The sequence below is a fragment of the Calidris pugnax genome, unplaced genomic scaffold, assembly GCF_001431845.1.
Source record: "Calidris pugnax isolate Ruff unplaced genomic scaffold, ASM143184v1 scaffold95, whole genome shotgun sequence".
Lineage (NCBI taxonomy): Eukaryota > Metazoa > Chordata > Aves > Charadriiformes > Scolopacidae > Calidris > Calidris pugnax.
This window is the reverse complement of record NW_015090885.1, coordinates 6,732,320-6,750,035: the sequence shown is the minus strand read 5'-3', so window position 1 is coordinate 6,750,035 and position 17,716 is coordinate 6,732,320. Positions and strand designations below refer to the sequence as shown.

The following is a 17,716-nucleotide window of genomic DNA, read 5'->3' as shown; positions in this document are numbered from 1 at the left end:
CTAGCCCTTGTGCAGCCAGGCTACAAGATTGGTTATCTAGCCATAGCGAAAATTCATCATTGCTCTTCACATGGCTAATTCACAGTCGAACTACTAAACCAAGCCCATAAGGAATCAACAAAACAGACAGCCAGTGAAGGCTGGGGGCTGCAGGGCTGGAACATCCATTTTAGTGGTACCACAGTCAGTCTTAAGAGAAGCTTACTATGACTGGAAATGCTTAGTGAAACATCACTGAAACAATGGAGACTGTGGTTAACACCTCAATTTCTTACATACAATGGCAGTTTATAATAAATGGGAAATTTATGTAGGAAAACTTTCTTAAGTTGCAGTCTGAGTAAACTCACATGGTTACTAAAACACACAGTCATAAATCTTGCTTTGGTAGCAAGGCATGCAACCTTGCTTTCCATTTGGGAGAAAAAAACCCCACTAAGTACATTTAACACATCCCTTCCCGTGAAACAAAAGGCTGCATGCACACATCCTGAGACACGGAAAGAATGACACGTCACCAAAATTAATGGTTTAATGAAGTATTGGAAGATATTAGCTACTACAGTGATGAGGGTGGAATAAATACTACAAAAGGACAGCTACAGGCTACATAAATTCCACCACATTCCTATTAGCATAGCTACTATGAAATCTAATAGCTACTGTTTCTATTTATGAAAACAGACCTCCACGGACATTGGTAGCAAAGGAGCTGAAGGAACCTTGATGCATGTGTTTTGTTACTCTTATTTTCATGAAGTTTGTGTTTACCTGAGGCAAATACAAGTGTGGGAAATTAATTACATGAATATTAGCTAAATTGTTCCTTTGTTCCACGTCTTTTTTTTGTATAAATCATTCCTAACTAAAAGTGACAACAGTATCATTGGATTTGTGTGACTTAAGTCTCCAAATGACACGTTTTACTGCAGCTCAACTGCTTATCACAGCAGACAAAATAAAAAGGGAGGAGTAAAGCTGTTACGCATTTTTTTATTACTATTATTTTACAAAAAGAGTTTGAGCAAGACAGAAAGTCCAGATACAAACTGGAGCTACTATCTGGAATATGTTCACAGCAATAACTCCAACTGCAAATTTGCTAGTCAGAACATTTACTCATGAACTGACTAAATAAAACACTCAAACGGAAGGCCCAACCAGTGCCTGGTTTGTAAGCATTATCCCTCTCAGACAGTAGTATGCAAGTAGGATATTTAGAATGCCAGAAAACGCAAATTTTTGAGAACAAGTCTGCTGCACAAAGGTGTACCATGTGCTACTTCCACAGTGATCACAGAACTACCTCTTCCAGTGATTTCTGTCAACAAGGTTCTTGATTCTTACCAGTGAGGTTGGGCAAGGGAAAATTGCTTTGATGGGCGAGCTGCTGGTTCCACCACTGCTGGGTGGGTTGATCCTTTTCTCCTTCTGGCGCCGGTTACAGAACCAAACGCGGATCACCTCCTTCTCCATGTTTAGCTGGTCAGCTATCATGGTGATCTCATCCGAGGTAGGCTTTTGGTTCTGAGAAAAGGAAACAGTACTTGAAAAGCTGTGAAATTACCTTCTGAAGTTTTACATTACGGCTTTTGCTTCACTAGGCAGAAATCTGGATGGGCCATTTATATGCAGAATCTGTCAGTGGTACAATAGAGATAGCCCTCCATCTTCCTAGTTACAGGAACATTTCTACCAACAGTAAGCTGTGTGAGAGGGGTGATGAAGACTAAGCCCACGTGCTTCTTTTTGAGAGAAGGAATCTGACTTGTGAGTTAATCCTTCAGGGAATTCTAGACTTTGATAAGGAAATCTTTCTTTCAGCATCTCTCAAAAAGGAATAGGACAGATTAACTATAGCAATGGCCAAATGAACCCCAAGTTGTCTAGACTGAACTGGGTACTTACAGAGGCTATCTGCACATACAGCTGCACAAAGTACCTAACAAGAGTAACATAAGGCCAGCTAAAAACGTCACATTATATATGTTTAGACCGTCACCCCATTTATCCATCCTCAGAAAGGGTAATCTTTTTTTTCTTCTCTTTGATGTGCAGAACATCAAGCTTAGATCTGTGACTCAGTATCTTGGAACACAAAATCACGAAGTCAGTGAATAGCAAGAATCAATGAGGGGTTTTTGAGGGGTTTTGTTGTCGTCTTGGTTTTGTTCTGTTGTTGTTGTTTTTTGTTTTTTTTTTTAAAGGGAAGTAGATGTTGATGCGTGCTTCTTGGCACAGCCTTTGTGTTCAACTTGTTTAGTACAAGCAGTTTCCTAAATAGCACAGTAATGGCTTCACTCTAACAGATACGACTGTAAAACTAAGTTTCTTCATTTCTGTATAGGCTGAGCAGAGCAACAGGATCACTGACCTCCAGGAAACTCTTCTCTAAGGCCACACGTATGTTGGTCTCTATGCTGGTGCGTTTCTTCCTCCTACGGTTCAAGCCTTCAATCCCTTGCCCTTGAGAATTCAGGGCACTTGGGCTGGAGAGAGTTGAATCAGATGAGAGGTTTTCTGAAAAAATAAAGTAACATAAATCAGGAGATTTTATTTGAATGCAGTGCAGTCTAACGCAAATGTTCTTTACCTGTGCAAGGTATGTTAAAACTGACTCTGTATCTCAGATATATAGATTTCTGAAGATCACGTGGATTAATCATTGTACTTGTAAATTACACTTGAAATTTAAAAGTAAGCCTAGAGGGCGCTCCCTGCTCCTGTATGCTACCACAGTATCATCATACCTATATAAAGTTGGTCTCCCCTTACCTCATTCCACCCCATACTCATTCACTGCAAGTCACAGTTTAAAGAAAAAAAAAGAAAAAAAAAGCAGTAATTGATAACCATGAGCCACAGGCATATCTCACAGTCAACTATGTAAAAATCTGAGCAGCCTGAAATTTCTTTTACCCACTCTACAATACCCTAGAGGAAGTCCATAGTCAGCTTCAGTGTTCAACCTCTTCTTTGGAGATCTTAGCAGATACTCAGTGCTATGCAGTTCTACCTAACAGCCTACACAGTTATCAGCTCCTCCTCCTCAGCTTCACTAGGTCTCTAGCTGTCAACCCCATATCCTGTCTTTTGGGCTCCACAGAATAGCAAAGAGAGAACACGCTTAAACCCCGCTTTGTAGCAGAAAGTGCAAAATAACCAACAGGGAGGTTCCATCAAGGAATTTAAACAAAATGATTAATTATGGCTGGAGAGCCCTCACTGCACTGAGGTTTGTGGGTAATAAGGCGGTGTCAAAGTTCACAATGCCTAAGATCATTTGGGTTGGCTCAAATGGGCAAGTACATTCAATTCATTGTTTTCTAGATTTTTTTATTATGGTTATTTTTTCAGTAATGGCACCCATAAACGTGCTGAAATCCCTCTCCATCCTCAAAACCCCACAGAATAAGCTGAGTTCTGAAACAATAAATTCTCCAACACTCCGATGTAATGTAACAGAAGGGATCATCGGTATTCTTCCCCTGCCTGCTTTTACCTAAAAGTAGCCTTTAAAGTTATCCAAATCTTTCTTCCAAAGTTTTTTATGACACTGAATCAGAGCCAAAGACGATGGTTCCCAACTTTCAGGCTGTGAAGGACCGTGACACTGTTTATAGCCCTTAACTTAACAGATCCAAGTATTTCTTCAGGTTAGCAGGGAAAGCAAACTATGACATTCCTTGCAGCACTGGACTAATCCAGTGTTGCTGGAAGGTTTGGGGACCACTGGCCTGTGGACTAGAGCATTCAGTGTGTAGATCTCTGTTTTCTAACACAGGTCTAAATTACCTAAAGATATCCCCTGTCAGAAAAAGAGAATGATACTCCCTTGTTTCAATGAAGGACAAATTTTCAATACTGCATCCAATTACTTTCAAAATTCAGAGAATAACTGTAGGGACCAGCATAAAACTCTCTTCATTTTGGTAAAAATAGGACAGCACACACCATCCCTGCCATCTGTTTAGCACATCTATCAGTTTTATACTATGTACAATTGTATACTTGGAAGAAAAAACTGGCTGACAAGCACTCTTAAATACTTTCTATGCTAACACCTAGCTCCACCATCCAAACTTCTTTTGCTGGCGGGGGAGGGAGGTGGGGTGGAAAGCAACACTATCAACACTGGCGTCATGAATAACTTACATCCCAGGAAAAAAAAATTCTGGAAGGAAAAAGCAAAACCTAACCCACAAAAACTCTTCCTATGGGGAGAAAGAGGGTGTTTATACAGACCCTTGGAGAGAAATGAAAAGAACGTACAGAGGGGTGTGGGAGGGGATGAGTGCAATAAGCTCTGCCTACTGAAATAACAAACCATGCAACCCTCTCTCTACTATACATCTGAAAAAGAAAGCTAGAAGAGGATTAGAAGCTATATGCATTAACATACATGAAGAAGGAAAACCATGACACGTATTATACCTCACCCCATGCAATTATTCAGCTGTCTGCAAGACACAATTCTGAAAGTTCACATTGGAACAATATCGGATGTGCACAGGCACATGCAGAGGGAAGTATGGACCCTTATTCCTACACCTTTATTTTTCCCATGGATAGTTACAAAGATTGGTAGCTTCATAAAACCGTAAGGGCACAAACGAAGCAGTTCTTCAGTTTTTTTCAGAATCCTACTGATTTTGGTAGGCTGGTGAAGAAATACACAGACTCATTCACCTGCATCATTGAGCCACTTTTCCAGAAGTGGCTTTAACTTGCACATGTTCTTAAAGCTGAGGTTCAAGGCTTCAAAGCGAGAGATGGTAGTTTGGCTGAAGTCATTTCCATAGAGTTTGCCCATAGCGAGCCCAACATCACCCTGGACAAAGAAAGAGAAAAAAGGGATTCACTAACATAGGCACTTCCAAAGCAAGGAATCCTGTCACATTCTTGTGTTCTCTCAATGACTCCACTGCTGCGTGGGATTTCATTTTCACAGAAACTTGCTCAGCGCTACCAAGATTCATGCTAAAGCAAATAATCATAAAGAAATGTCAAACCTTAGTCAGCTTAACCATGTAACTCTTTCCAGGAAATCTCTGAATGCTTTTGTCATCTTAGCATTATCACTGAGCAGAACATTTCACTAAATATTAAACTTGTAATTTTTTTCATAGTTCTTTAAAATAAGTAGAGGCCAAACTCTCTTTAGGAGCAGATTTAACTATCTGTGTATTTCACATTGAAGAAGAAATGTTCAAATTAGCAGAAATGCAGTGAATTCATGTTCTCAATACTCTTGAAAAAACTCTCTTGAAGTCCCTTGAAAACACTCTGGAAAAGACGTCTGCAAACATATATCACATTTAAATAGATGCAAAAATATTCTTATCTGAATTTTTAGTATCTTCTGCGGTTCAAACCAAACTTCTCCCCACAGATACACATTTCAAAGCGGACAAGAAGTTGAACCATTTCAAATAGTGATTAACTGTAGTTTTCACTACCATTACCCATCTGCCAAAAAGCCATCCACGAGATTTACAGACAGATGATCATCTCTTTACATCTGTTATTGCCTTTCAAAACTCACTTTTTGCTAGCTATCATACATTCTGCTTATCCTGATATATATATGCACATATATACATCTATGTAGTTCACACTTGGAAAGTCTTATTAAAAAAATTTAAAAATCAATCCACTCTTGATTGATTGGTGGTCATTAAAAACACCATAATGTTTTATTGTTTTGCTTTAAAGCTGGAAGATCCTCCCCTTTGAAAAAATTATTTTTTAAGTATGCAATTTGGTCTAAAGTAGTTTAATTTAAATTTTTATTTTTTAACACAAAAAAGTACGAAAAGTCTAGAAGAAGAAATTGAAAAGCTTGAGCATAGTTAGTGGAGTTTAATTGCAAGTGGGTTAGTTGGACTGTGCGTAAAGCTTGCTTTCCTTCCTTTTAGGTCAGATCCACAACCACATCTTGATACAAGTATATTAATAGCATGCAGAGTGGCCACATCCAAGCGAGGAAGAAAGCAACCTTTGGTAAGCTTAGTAAATTGTGCAGGTTGCGTAAAGAAAACAATTTCCTTCCTAGAAGAGGACCAGAACAATTGGTTTGTAAGCCCTTCAATCAGAGGAAACATGTGGGAACTCACATTTATACCTCTACCCATATGCCAGGATTCTGTGCATTTTAAAACTCATAAATCATTCCAAGAGAAGTAAAATGGGTTTATGAAGAAGAAAACCTGGCTATGTAAACCACTTTAGAGATAAGTTGATTTATGTCTTGGCAGGAAAGAGTTATGAAATTTGCTCCAGTCCCCCAGCTAAATTTAATTCTGGTATTTATGTTGTTCTTACTAACATTTGCCATCTGATTTAAAATGAATAGTTAACCATTTCTTTTCAATAGTTTTCAATGCCAAAAGATGGCAGCATTTCAGCTGTAGGCAAAGGAATTTACATACTGGGATGAGAATTTTATATATTGGAATGGGCTACTGAAAGGATGGATGGAACAGAGGATAAAGGCACCGTATACACATCTAATCTACTCTGTAGCTCCGGTGCTGAACTGAAACTGATTATAAGGTACATCATTGTTGTGTGTACTGGTCTGTTAAGAAGCTCAGACAGACTAGCAGAGGTAATACCTTTTATAAAATAAAAATAACATTGTCTAAAATGTTCGCTCACAAAGCTTGGATCTGTACTGACCGATTAGTCACATACCTGCAATAATGCTAAGATGCAGTATGCCCATTGTGTCTCTACATGTCAAAGACAGAGACATTTTTAAGGAAAACAATTAAACAAAAGGATTTAAATCCATCACCCACTTTTCAGGGTGGCAGAAGAGACAGAACTCCTGAAATTCAAAACATGTTATATTGTTCACGAGACAGAATGCAGTAGTGATTAGTTTGCAATGCAAACTAAATCTTACAATTATTCTTGAAAGGCAGGGGTGGCGTGAGTCTGAAAAAGCTTACAGTACCACTGGAAATAAATTTCTTTTATCCACTGAAAGGCTATTTATCCAACTATAGGAAACCAAAGTAATAGGGCTCCCTAATTATCATCCATTTATGCAATTAGCTAGAAGTTATCAGAACTGCCTAATTATACAAACTCAGAGTAGGATAGGAATGATCAAATGCAATTTTATTACTTTCTCAAGATCCACTTTTTTAAGCTCAAAAGCAAATACTGAAATGTAAGCCCGAGCAGTTGTGTTCATTTTTCCTTACCATAAAAATTCACAACAGGGTCAATAAAGAAGGGTTAACCTGTAACTTAAAAAGTCTCGTTGAGCCTTTATAATCATCTCACAGCAGGGCAGATTAAGCATAGTAACTAAAGATCTACATGAACCTCCTCAGTCAGGCTATAGGGAAGCTATTGTATTTTATTCTATTCTGTTGTGCTGTATTCTAGTTTTTGTGTATGTCCATCACTTGTATTTCTGTGCCTCCCTCTAGTGGAAAGAGGGGAGGGAAGGAGGCACACACGCCAGCAAAACGCACTTCATTTTACTAAGAACATTCTGTTCTTGAGTTATAATTAAGATGCTGCCAGGAACTTTCATTATGAACCCTGATTTTTCAAACATTTAGGACTTTGCCAGAAAAATAAATCTGACTTCAGCACATACTTTCAGCTAGATAGATTTACTTAGTCCAGAGGGGGGGAACAAATCACATATGTTGGATTGACTGCTCCGAGCTCAGACTTTTAAATACCTACTTTGATTTTTGCATGCTATTTCTTCTAGCAAAAGTATGCCTATGCTTACCACAGACTCCTGCCAAAGTTAATTGTTTACCTGGACAGATATTTTAATTTTGCAGGGGAAAAAAAAATAATTTTGATATTAATAAGAAAGAACTTTTGGATCCAAGAACCATTTCCCTTCAACAGAGTAACAGAAGATATAAATGGACTTTGTACTTTTAATTGTACTCCTCATTCAACCACTTTCACTATGTTCAAGATTACTTTTCTTCTGCTCTATGGATATTTCTGATCTTTTAAGCAAACCAAAACAAACCACAACTCCAGTTCACCTCTGTAAGGAGAGAACTTCAAAGGTGACAGTCCTTTCAGGTTTTGTTTAGGAACCTCAGCAAAAGCATTAAATACAGAAATCATTGATGTTTAATAGGAAAATATACTTGAGAGATAAAACCCCTTTGACATCCAATGCAACTCCACAGTTGTGATATACTTTTTAAACACACAGAGCAGTTAATTGTGCTGTGTGATTTTTAGAACTTTGTACTTCTGAAGGCAGCTTTCAAGTCCTTTGTCCCATTCATTTGACATCCTATAGAATGAATAGTGCACATGCAATGACATCTGGAGCTGGTAAATGCACGTACCTGCTGGGAAAATGGCTATGCTTTAAAACCAACAGGGAAGTAAGATGGATGTATGGCTTTTTCTGTTATTTCTTAGAAATCCCCTACATAAAGGCCAGAGCATAACCCTATTTAAGAAGGTTCTCCTAGGAAAAGGTGGAATTGTAGTCTCCCTCCAGACTTGAAAGATGAGACCTCAGATTCCACACTGGCAGGCACTAAGGTACGCAGTCTCACCTGAGTGAATCCAAGTTTGATCCGTCTTTGTTTGAAAGTCTTGGCAAACTGCTCAAGCTCCTCAAGGTCACTGGGCTCCTCCAAGCTGGGAGTGTCGATTCGCTTTGGTGTTGACTGGCTCTGTGGAAGTGGCTGAATGGGGGTCGCTGCTATTGTGCGTGTTGGGGTTGCTGGCTGTTAAGATAGCAAGGAAAAAATGAAAATCAGGCTTAAAAGAATAATCAGCAAAAATTAAATTCAAAAAAGGTATGTGGGGTTTCTGTGAGAAAGATCCACGAATTTGACATTTCCAGCAATCTGGAAGTTCCTCCAATTTATTTACATTCCTCTCAAGAATGAGTAATCACAATCCAGAAAACTGTATTAGTATGACAGCCTTTAAAAGGCTCTGTCAGAACCAATTAAAGAAAAGTAAGAGATATTCAATACAGCAGATAACCAACAACTTTCACTAGCTATAGAAGCTGCTCAAAGAAAGGCTGAACACTCTTACTTGATATAGTTCTATCATTTATAGACAGCTTGGCATTCATCCCCTTTTAATCATTTTAAAATTGAATTTACTGCTTGTGTGAGGTGGCAGATTGTGATCAGCCCAAAAGATTCAAGCCTCCTATTTAATCTTGGAACAGTGAGCACATACAGGTGCAGCAAACATGGCACTTTTCCTATAATGCCATCTCTTGTGACTGACTCAACTCCTCCAGCAAGAAAAAACTAGATCTACCTCTAACCCTTCTGTTGATGCCTGCAACACTAAGAATTAATGTACTAGTGATATAAGAAATTACGCAAAGGCAACCTGCAGAAAATAATTTCTTTTTGGTCACATTTTTCTTCTATATGAAAGGTTAATTTTCCAGAAGTCCACATGAGGTTCACTATTCCTTAGCACTGGTATATTAGAGCATTTTGCTGAAAAACCTGAGCATCATGGAAAATATTCACAGGTGAACAAAATATACTAAGACCTGGTATTGCACAGTTCAAGCTTTATGTGCAACAGGATAATTGGAAACGTGTTTTGAGTGCATAACTCTACCTTCTTACATGCCATAGATGAACTGAGATACAGAATTTACTCTAGTTAAATTCTATTAATTTCAGCTAAGGCAGTTAAGCAAAGGTGATGTCATGCTTTTATGTTCTATGCCCAGTTCTGAAACTATAGACTCCTTCTGGGCAAATACGAACAGCCTCAAGTCTATGCAACACTACAGTACTATGCAAAATCTATGCAAAGGTCCAGAAACAGCTGCTCTAAAAGGCATGGCCTACATATAGCTGAGTCTTTACGTAGCTCCTCATGTTATTTTTCTCCTGGGTTAGTGCAGCATTTTCCAGTGCACAGCAGATGGTAGAGGGAGGTCAGGATCTATAATTCCATTACCTGAGAAATAATGTGATCATATATGATCTTTCTAGGATTGCAGATATGTCTCAAACTATAAAGATTTTTAATATATTTTTAATTTACATTAAACATAGTGGGTAATTACTGCAGTATATCTTTACTGACTTCACCCCCTTTATATAATTTATCTTCCCTTTGCAGTTTTGATACCTTTTTAAGTCCAAGTATAATCTTTAGTAGGGAGTTATGCTGCTAACTGAGGTATGAACTACAGAGGTGAGACAAATGCCATTTTCCACATGGTGCATGAAAAATACTATAGGTGGTGTAATAGAAAATATAGTTTTCTAAGACTCTGATAGTCTCAGGCATCTTACTACAGGATAAAAAATTCTTGTATGTAACCAAGTTGGCAGGAAGATACTGTATATTACATGGTATTTGAGAAACAGCATGCAGTCATGCAACTAAACTGCACAGTAAAACCCAGAGTGAAGCAGAATTAAATTTGCAGGCATGTGCAAGCTTAAAATTGCTTTTCTTACGGTCTGAAAGCTTAATCATAGAGCTTTAATATTTTAACATATATCTAACAGAATATTTTAATGCATTTCTAACACTCTATTCGCTTTCACAGAAGGTAACTAATAAGACTGGCAATGACTTAGCAATAATAGCAAAACAAGCAGGCTACAGTAAAGACAGATTACCCCCGCAATCTTCAGAAAAAAAGATACTTGTTAAGTCATCCTCTTTTCAAGCTTTTTAGGTAGCTCACACCTTGCTCCTCTGAATTTCACAATTTCGGAGACTGTCCAAGAAAGCCTTACAAGAAATCAAATGATGCTCTAGTGACATTACCTCAAGATATCAGTCAAGAAAATTTTCAGATAAAAATTTAGAATGTTAAATGCATAAAAAGATGCATTTTCGGATGGAAACTATAAAACTGAAGTTACTGATACTTCAGCTCTACACTGAATCTATCTAGAAAGACAAACTCACTATTATAGCTACAACATCTACTCCAGTAACTAATACAAAGGGTCCATTCACTTGAAACAGTTTCAATCCCCTCAAAGCAACTCATGAATTGTAGAAATAAGCCTGACCTGCGAGGCAAGGGTGATGCTTGGCTGAGACTGCAGGAGGTTGGCTTGGCTTTGCTGAGGTAGTTGCGTTAAGAGATTCTGCGCTTGCAGGAGACCTGGAGAGAGAAAAGGGTGGGTTTGGTTTGTCATTTAAAAAGACTAAAACATGACATGAGATGAAACAAGGCTCTTGACAAATAATGAAAGTTGAAAAAAAACTGAGATAAAAGCCTTCATTTCATCCCTGCATAGATAACTTCAGACTTTGGACGTTTCAGTCCAAAATTCCCTTGCATTTTCCTGAAGTATATATGGTGACAGAAAGGTAAAAGACAGAAGTCTGTACTGGTCGTCTCTGCAGAAGGAGTTTGCAAAGATCTAGTTAGCCCAGTGCTGTGTGCAGGAATCGTTTATTGCCCCTTTTAGCTTGCAGATTCAGGTGAACCTCTTCCTGTAACCAAAAGCTGACCAAGAATTAGGGAGCCATATAAAAATAAACAACTGAATGCTAATCAGATCAATTCCAACAACTGAATACTGACCAAAACCATAGATTTGGCTCCTTGATCACTCTTCTGTACTAAACCCCTGCCAGCTGCCTAACGAGAAGGCAACTTTCTCTGGCAAACTTAGGCAGACCACACCAGAAGACAAAACAAGCTCAGATAACCTCTTCCTGGAGGAAATAAAGGAATCTTTTGGACAAGGAATCAGAACTTAAAGCTTAGGTAAGATACTGAACACTGCTTAAACTGCACAAATCAAATAAACATTACACTGTACACATGAAACCCCCTGCTGTTATGAAAAGGTGACAACGTTAAGGAACAGTTGGGACTGATGCAACCAATACACACAATATGCTGTTATTCTAAACATAAATTTTGTTACTGTCTGCTAATTCTACGATTTATTATATCTTTCAGGAAATTGAGACATAGCTTCTAGTTAAAATCTATGGATGTAAGTATATCTGATTGTTTGGGGGTTTTTTGCACTTCCAATATTAAAATTTATACATTTTTAAGGGGTAAGAATCTTAATAAAAAGATACCTACAGTTAGTCAAGCCCCTCAATTTTATTGTGAAAAATATTGCTGTTACTTATTAGGTAGCTCCTGGCTACAACTACCATCTTCCCCTATAATAATTTAAGAACCTGATTAATTAAACCTACACTTAATAGGCATCTTCAGTATACCAGCTTCCTAGAATCAGGGGGGATGAAGGCATGACAACAGACAGACTCTATGCCCACTCAGAGGACAGAATACCAAGTAAGTACCACTTAAATTCTGTAATTTGAGTTCGATGAGGTCTGTTCTGGCTCATCATCTGGCCAATCAATCACAACACATCACTCGTGACCAGCTACAGAATACAGGTATGGGGCACAGGAATTTAATACTTGATAAATACTGAGTGAGAAACTGAATAGTTTATGCCAGGTTAAGGCCATAGGAGACATGAAGAGAAGGACTGCCATGGGCAGGAAGGGCAAAAATCCTCAATGAGGGATACCAACTACAGAAGAATTTGTCTTCTGACAATAATATTACTGTCACTTTTTTTTTTTTTGTGAAGTGTTGAGTATGTATTTTAAATAGAATGTGTTGCTATCAAAATGCTTAAGACCTACAGAATAAAGCCAGCTGCTTATGCAACATAATAGCACAGCATAGACAACTATGTAAATTTGCTTTGCACCACATAATCAACATGTTCCAGCTGTGTTTTTGAAAAGCCACAGCAAGGGAATGGATCAGCCTAAAGAACTTCCAAGACAGCTACCCACTACAGTTACACAGTGCATTTTACAATGCAAATATTTGTTCACTTACAAGATGATTTCAGCTGCCCAGATCTAAATATTAATTAGCGAACAGTCACCTCTAAGTGAAGAGGTTTTGACCTTCATTTAGTGACAGTGAATTTTAACTGACAACTTGAAATAGAAAGGGGCAAGACTTCACACCAACACTATAGGGAGGCTGACTAACAATGAGACAAAAAATAGGCAGCTGACAGTGACCACATTTGACCTCTAATCTACTGGTAACACCATCAATCACAAGTCACTGACTCATCTTATGACTGTAATCGGAGTAATTAGGACTGTCCTTTTGTGATTTTTTTGTCCTCAAAGAAATCCCAGGGGATATTTTTCTGGCAATAACACATTTGCAGAAGAGCACAAGATGATTTACACTCTTCCTCATTTTATTCTCACTCATACGTTCTGAAGTAATTATCACTGAAGAACAGTATAAATTATTCTGAACATGTTTAATCTAGTCCGTTTTTCCATCATGTTATCCTATTTAAAATACTGATAACAAGACTTCTAGGGCAGAACTAGAGAAAGAACAACCTGCTGCTGACTGAAGTAATGATCAGGGAATAGGGAAAAGAGTTGAACTGTTTTGGCAAAGTACAAATCTCTTCCACTTGCAGTCTTTTCAGAAAGTTGCTGTGCATACTCTTTTGACTCTTGTTGGCTTCCATGGGTTTGCAGCTGCAGTTTTGCTCTGTTCAGACATGACCTGTAGTAGTCTAAGCTTCACTTTCACTTTTTTTCCTGAGAAGAAACTACCGGTCCCCACTTCAGTCCAAGATAACTTCAGTGACTTCACTTACAGGGCACATAGTGTTAAGTCCAAAACTGCACCTTTTGGACAACTGCTGAGATGCTGGTGTTTCAAACTCTGCTGTTTCCTTAGGGACTCATACTGGCATCAATACTGTTTAATATCTTTATTATTATGGGACAGAACATTCTCAGCAAGTTTGTGGACAATACCAAATACAGAGAGAGTGTTCAACAGGCCAGAAGTCAGAGTCTAGACAGGCTGGACAAACAGGACCTCATGAAGATCAATGCAGGAAAATGAAACATCCTGCACGGGGGCTGGAATAACTCTGTGCAGCAATACAGGGTGGGCACTGGCTGGATAGAAAGCAGTTTCACAGAAAAAAGACCTGGGGGTCCTGGAGGACAATAAGATGAACATGAGCCAGCAGTGTGCCCTTACAATAGACAGCCAGCCACATCCTGGGCTGCATCCGCAAGCGTGCAGCCAGCGGGTCAAAGGCTGTGATTCTTCCCCTCCATTTGGCACTTGTCAGACCACATCTGGAGTACTGTGTTCAGCCTTGGGTTTCCCAGTACAAGACACAATGACATTGTGGATTTTGTACATTCGAGGCCCACCAGGGTGGCTAACAGGCTGGAACACCCATAGGAGGAATGGGAAGTGAGCTGATTTGTTCAGCATTGTAAGAAGACTGAGGTGAGATGCTATTGCTGAATTCAAAGCAGAAATGATGTCTTCTTAAGAATGCACAGTAATGAGATGCAACAGACATAAGTTGGAACATGGAAAACTTCAAGTAGATATAAGGGAACTTTTTTTTTTTCCTCTTTTTTTTTTTTAACCATGATAGTGGTCAACTATCAGGACAGGTACTCAGAGAGGTTGCAGAATCTGCATCCTTGGAGATGTTCAACTGGCTGAGGTGCTGAGCACTCTGCTATAATTGGACCTATATTGCCCCTAGAGGTCCCTTCCAACCTATATGATTTTTTTAACCTAGAAAAACTAATATTGTACCTGCATACCTAACTTCACAGAGGTTGTATCTGTAACCCTCTGCTTTGGGTTCTAAGAGCCCAGTGGTATTATTGTGTTAAATAAGGCATACAAATCACCTACATGACGCTCCAGAAATATGACTGCATGGATGTAGATAAGGATTTATGCAAACATATGATGCTTTAGAGGTATTTAATTTTTTTTTTTCAAAAAGTAAATGCATCTACCATCATCGAGGACTTTTCCTGTAATGTCTATGAGCAGCATGAATAATGGCCCAAGCCAAAAAACTTCCTGCCAGCCAGAAGTCACCAAGGACTGATTCATGGTTCAGTTCTTACTGTCTAAAATTAATCACAAGATAAAACAAACATTCAAGTGCAGATTTTATTTTTTTCAGCGTAATTTTTAAAAAATTGGCTCAGAAGCATAACATATAATTCATCCCTAAATGATCTCCCAAAAGAGGGAATTTTTTTCATCTAAGAACTTGTCTGCTTTTTCTCTGCCAAAGCTGTTCATCTTCTCACAGACATATCCTGGAAGTTAGCTTGCAAGACAAAGCCATTACAAATCAAGTTATGAAACTTGATTAACAGGAAACAACTGAAAGGAAGAAAGAAGGGTGTCATAGCACATACTACATACAGTGCCCTTTGATCAACTTTGTTGATCACTGTTGATGCAAAGAAACTTCTGGGCACTTCGGTGCACTTAATTTTATGAAATCCAGATCTTCCAAAATGAGGACTCAAAGTTGGAATTATACTGGAATCCAACACAAGAAAGTACTAAGGTATGCATTTGTACTAATCTTTTCCACTGAGATTTTAAGCTGCTGCACCTTTTGCAATATCCAGGTACCCTTTAAGATCAGTTCAAGACCATGATGCAAACGTGCTGAAGTTGGTGAACTGCAGTTTTGAACAGTAACAATTCAGCAATCCATACAAAGGTGCTGCTACACTACTTCAATGAAAGTCAACATTTTTAACCATTGATGCTGTTTGGATGGTAAGAAGCAAAGACTTGATTTCAAAGAGGACAGTACATTAAGCATTTAATTCATATCTTGGTAATGGGTATTTGCAGCACGGGGGAAAAAAAGTCACCATTTAAATCACTTGGCTTCCAAGTTTTTCCTCATCCCACTTCAAGCTCTGCCCTCTTTTGGGGGAATGAGTTTGAGTCAGCTACATTTTATTCAACTGCTGTGTCAGCAAATACGCTGTCATTAAGAGTTTGACAATGAAGAGCTGGGTCTCCTCATCTGCATATTCTAGGGACTACAGCACTTTCACCTAGTTCACATGGCGTATTAATAACGAAATGAGGAGGAGTCCTATAAGTGGTGCAGGTGTACAATCTCAGGTGAGAAGAACACTTGTCTATTACAAATTTGATGCATCTGAGAAGAAACACAGACAACTTCAGGGATCTCCCTCCATCCTCACACTGGGTGAGGGAGCTGCACTCTGCTTCATGGCTAGCAGGGTGGGTACCAAGGTTTAACACTTATTATCCCCTTTTTAAAATGTGCAGTGTTTTGTTTTGGGTTGTAGTTTGGGGTTTTTTTTAATGATACAAGGGAAGACTCGAAGTCTGTTAGGACAAGCGCGCAAGAAGAAAACAGGACTGGATTTGGCCTGCTATCATCCTCTCAGGTGTTTTTACAATTAAAAATGAAATCATAAATAAGGTCTTTAATAATAAACAGCAACAACTTGAGAATAGGTAGGCCCAGTTTCATTGTTTAAAGCTAATTAGTAAGCTTGTCTTCCACATTTGCCTTTCTGGATACTTTCTCTATAAGTACTATTTCTAAATCTTCTTGACAATGATGCAGTCTTTTCTCAGATCTTAACCACCTCTGTTTGCAAGATTAATTTAAATAAAATGCAGCACCATTTCCCCTCTCCATTCGCACCATTTCCCCTCTCCATTCAGATTTTTACTGATATGATTTTTATTGGCAATATCTTCTAAGTAGAAAGACAAATGGTCTTCTGATGAGGGTAATATTTTTAAGAAGCAGCTATAATTGCAGTAAAGGATATTGAATTGGTTGTTCTAGAGACAGATCTATTAGATACAAGAACAGATAAAAGAGGTATAAAGACTGCACAAGGTGCTACATTCCTGCCTGTAACTTTAACAATAATATGGGGATAATAATTGCTCCAAATAAGAAATTTTTCCAATTTTCTATTTCCATTCAGACTTCTGCATATCTGCTGAGGCCTGAAACAATTCCTCGAGTCCTGATGTTACCTATTACAAGGAACTTTACAATTTGTTTCATGCAAGCCACTGAATAATCAGAAATCATGTGGAAAAGGAAGATGACTACATAAAGCATATGGCAGTGGATTTACAGGGATAATTTCACATCCACTACTGTGATCTACAATGTGTGTTGAAGAAAGATAGCAGAATAACATTGTGATTGTTAATTAATATTTTAGGTATCAAATTTTCTAAAATTTTTCAAAGGTGGATCTACGCCATGACTTTCAACCCCTTCCAGGAATCTAAATATGATTGCATTACTCTGCATCCCATCACCTCTTCAAGTAAAAGAAGCTTTTATCTACCAAATGTTTACATGTCTTCCACAATCTTGCTTAGAAATACTATTTTTCACTGATTTCTGTCAAAACTGTTCTCTTGTATTAAAAACAAATATTTCTTATTTATATGACTACATGACATCTACAAAATATGTAGTGTAGTCTGTAAAGCAATAGATTTCTTCCAGAATAAGTAATCTATAAACAAATTGAATTTTCATTTTAGTTATTGAATGCATACATATATATAAAGTTGCGTGCAGTACCAATGAGGCCTCCACAAAAATCCAAATGCCGTTGGTTTTAAAGAAAGCTCTATGCTAGTTTTTTCAGAATATTTATTATTTTATGAAGTTGACTAATGGAGCAATAGGACAAGAATAACATGGAAAAGTCAGCTGCAACAGCAAATAACAAAATAAAAATATACACTTTCTCAATCTTTCTCATAAATAATAACATACTGTTTGAGATCTTCTAACAATAACCATGAAATATTGCAAAAAGCCATCTCAAAAAGTGAGATAAGGGGTATTATGACATACAT

The 17,716-nt window shown here is 38.1% G+C and overlaps 1 protein-coding gene across 8 annotated transcripts in view; it reads right to left on the bottom strand.

The window, feature by feature from the left end:
* The window catches only part of POU2F1 (POU class 2 homeobox 1), a 51,566-nt gene that overhangs the window by 11,702 nt on the left and 22,148 nt on the right, over positions 1-17,716 (bottom strand). For all 8 annotated transcript variants that reach the window (XM_014947314.1, XM_014947313.1, XM_014947310.1 and 5 more), the window contains 5 exons: positions 11,028-11,122; positions 8,562-8,735; positions 4,690-4,831; positions 2,375-2,520; positions 1,348-1,527 (listed from right to left, as the gene is read on the bottom strand). In XM_014947314.1, coding sequence (XP_014802800.1) covers positions 1,348-1,527; positions 2,375-2,520; positions 4,690-4,831; positions 8,562-8,735; positions 11,028-11,122 — 737 coding nt within the window. The remainder of the gene's footprint in view (positions 1-1,347; positions 1,528-2,374; positions 2,521-4,689; positions 4,832-8,561; positions 8,736-11,027; positions 11,123-17,716) is intronic.